The 2,509-nt window shown below is 50.5% G+C and overlaps 1 protein-coding gene across 1 annotated transcript; it reads left to right on the top strand.

Moving 5' to 3' along the window:
• The first annotated feature begins 255 nt into the window (after window positions 1-255).
• LOC147900713 (tyrosinase-like) lies at window positions 256-2,509 on the top strand. Its single transcript, XM_087375998.1, has one exon. It carries the CDS (start codon window positions 266-268, stop codon window positions 2,243-2,245), a length of 1,980 nt encoding a protein of 659 aa, XP_087232124.1. The 5' UTR covers window positions 256-265; the 3' UTR covers window positions 2,246-2,509.

Here is a 2,509-nt window from a genome sequence, read left to right as displayed (position 1 = left end):
GAAATGACCGTGAAGTGAGGAAGATGAAGATGCCCTCACTCAATTGTGCAATGGGATTCTACACGCCTTCTTCTCTTGTACAAATTCACCCCTTCACCCTGCACCTTCTCAGTCTAGTTCCAGTTTGCTCTTCTCCTCTCCTGTCTTTAATCGCTTCATAGCAACACCAGCTCGCTTGTCCTGCACCCTTCAAGGCCTTCAAAGCCCCCTGCTCAACGTCTCTCGTCCAGCATTTTAGAGCTTATCCCTTCACAGCCTTTCAACCATGACTACTGCCTCTCCCCCTGCTGCTTCCCCGACCAACGGTAGCCCTGTCGGAATTGAAACCACTGCGAACCCAGTTTTACCTCCTGCTCAGACTCGCCTTGGCTACTCTCCTGTGTCCCCTCAAGATAACGATTCTCATGCTGTCATCTATCGCTACCCTTTGCAAGACGACGCGGACCTCACCAAAGCCATCCCGCGTGAAAATGTGCTGGATTTCTTCTATCCTGGTGCTTCGGGGAAATCCAAAGCGGATCTCGTGTGGTTACAGCAGCGAAGGGACATATTCCTCCTCGCCTTTGAAGCTGTCCAGCAACTGCCTGCGAGCGATAAGTGGTCCTTCTACCAAATTGCAGGTATTCATGGCCTGCCTCACGTCCCCTACGATGGCGATCAGGGAGTCTGGTCGCCTTCCAGCCCCGCCAGCTGGTGGGGAGGATACTGCCACCATGGATCGCCTCTGTTCCCAACCTGGCATCGCCCTTACATCATGTTGTTGGAACAATCTATCATTCGTCAAGCCAAGTTGTTGGCAACGACGACCTTCACGGATCCAGAGGAGAAGAAGGTTGTAGAGGAGAGGGCAGATGAACTACGAATTCCATATTGGGACTGGGCCGACGAGACCACCAGGACGCTCGGGATGCCTGATGTCTTCACATCGACACAGATATCCTTGGCTTATAGCTGGAAATCCTTCTCTCAAACGCAAATCCCCAACCCGCTGAAGTCCTTTGTTCTGCCGGAGGATGTAGGTCAACGAGTTGCGTCGTCCGATGTCTTCAACCCGGAAGCTAGGCCCAACTATGTCGTTCCGTCTACCGGAACGCCCTTCACCCCGCGTGGTTACTCCACCGTTCGTCATGTCAGCGCTGCTTACACGACTCAGAATGACAAGCTCGATGCGACACTGCTGAGAACGGCGAATACCACTTTGGTGGAAGGAGTCGAGTCGATGTTTCATCACCGTGACTGGTTGTCCTTCTCAAATCACTACTGGTCCGAGGCCACTCATGGAGACGGCCAAGAGTTCGGCCACTATTCTTCATTAGAGCTGGTGCACGACGATGTGCACGGCACCGTAGGGGGTTCCGGTGGTCAGATGAAATACCCAGAAACTGCTGCCTTCGATCCCATCTTCTTCTTCCATCACAGCAATGTCGATCGCCTAGTAGCACTGTGGCAGTTCTGTTATCCGAACTCTTGGATTCCCGGTAAATCTCTACAGCTCGACTCCACCGGCACCTACACCATGAAGCCAGACAGCCCAGTAAATGGCGACACCGACCTGACACCGTTTCGACGCTCCAACAACGGCGAATCGTTTGTGTCTTCTCGAGATGTGCGACTTGTGGATCTGGATTGTGGGTACACTTATCCCGAGATCGCAAGAGCTCGTAAGGAATCCTGGAGTCCGTCCCAGATGTTAGCCTATGTCTTGAACCTTTATCGTCCTCCTCAGTATTTCGTCCACAGATGGGTGCTCCTGATAGAGAACATACCCAAGCGGGCCTTCAACGGTCCTTACGGCATTCGCGTATTCCTGGACAAACCTGATGCTACTGCGGATACAGCAGTGACCATCCCGAATTTCGCTGGCGAGATTCATATATTTGCAAGATCTAACGTCGCAAGGTGTGCTAATTGTGATCAGCGCACATCCATGAGAGCAACGCTGGACCTGACGAAGACGATGGTGCGATTGGGGATCACTACAGCTGTGGAGTTAAGCGGCGACAGCATCGTGGAAACCACGACAAACAATCCGTTATCAGAAGCCGGAGCGATCAGATTAGTTTTGGTGGATCCTGCAGGTAAGGAGGTGAACGGTGGGAATTGGGAAGACGTAATTAAGATAACCCTTTACTTGCAAGAAGGGGTGCAGAATGAAGAGCTCAACAAAGCTCTTACGGCACAAGTAGATACAGAGAGTGCTGAGCTTCCCACAAAGCCACTCCAGAAATTTCCCGTATCTGCCTAATGGGCTCCCTTACTTTGCTTAATAACTTCTGCATTAGCTACTGCGTGGGGAGTTTTTTTCCCGAGGGACAGACTTTGTAATCTTTTATCAGTCTTGGAATTGTGTTTGCCTTTTATATTTCAGTAAATCTTTCCTTTATGGAAGAGACTTTATTTCAAAGCCTTTTATGTATACACCTCCTACGGAAGATTCACACTATCCGTTGTTTATTGGATAGCAATGAAATTGCTCCTTGTTCAAGAGAAAAAGCATTACCTTAGTTCA

This window comes from Dipteris shenzhenensis, chromosome 6, assembly GCF_047967505.1.
Source record: "Dipteris shenzhenensis isolate YYH24624 ecotype China chromosome 6, Dip_SZ_1.0, whole genome shotgun sequence".
NCBI lineage: Eukaryota > Viridiplantae > Streptophyta > Polypodiopsida > Gleicheniales > Dipteridaceae > Dipteris > Dipteris shenzhenensis.
Note: the sequence above shows the minus strand (reverse complement) of the source record. Positions and strands in the feature narration are given on the sequence as shown.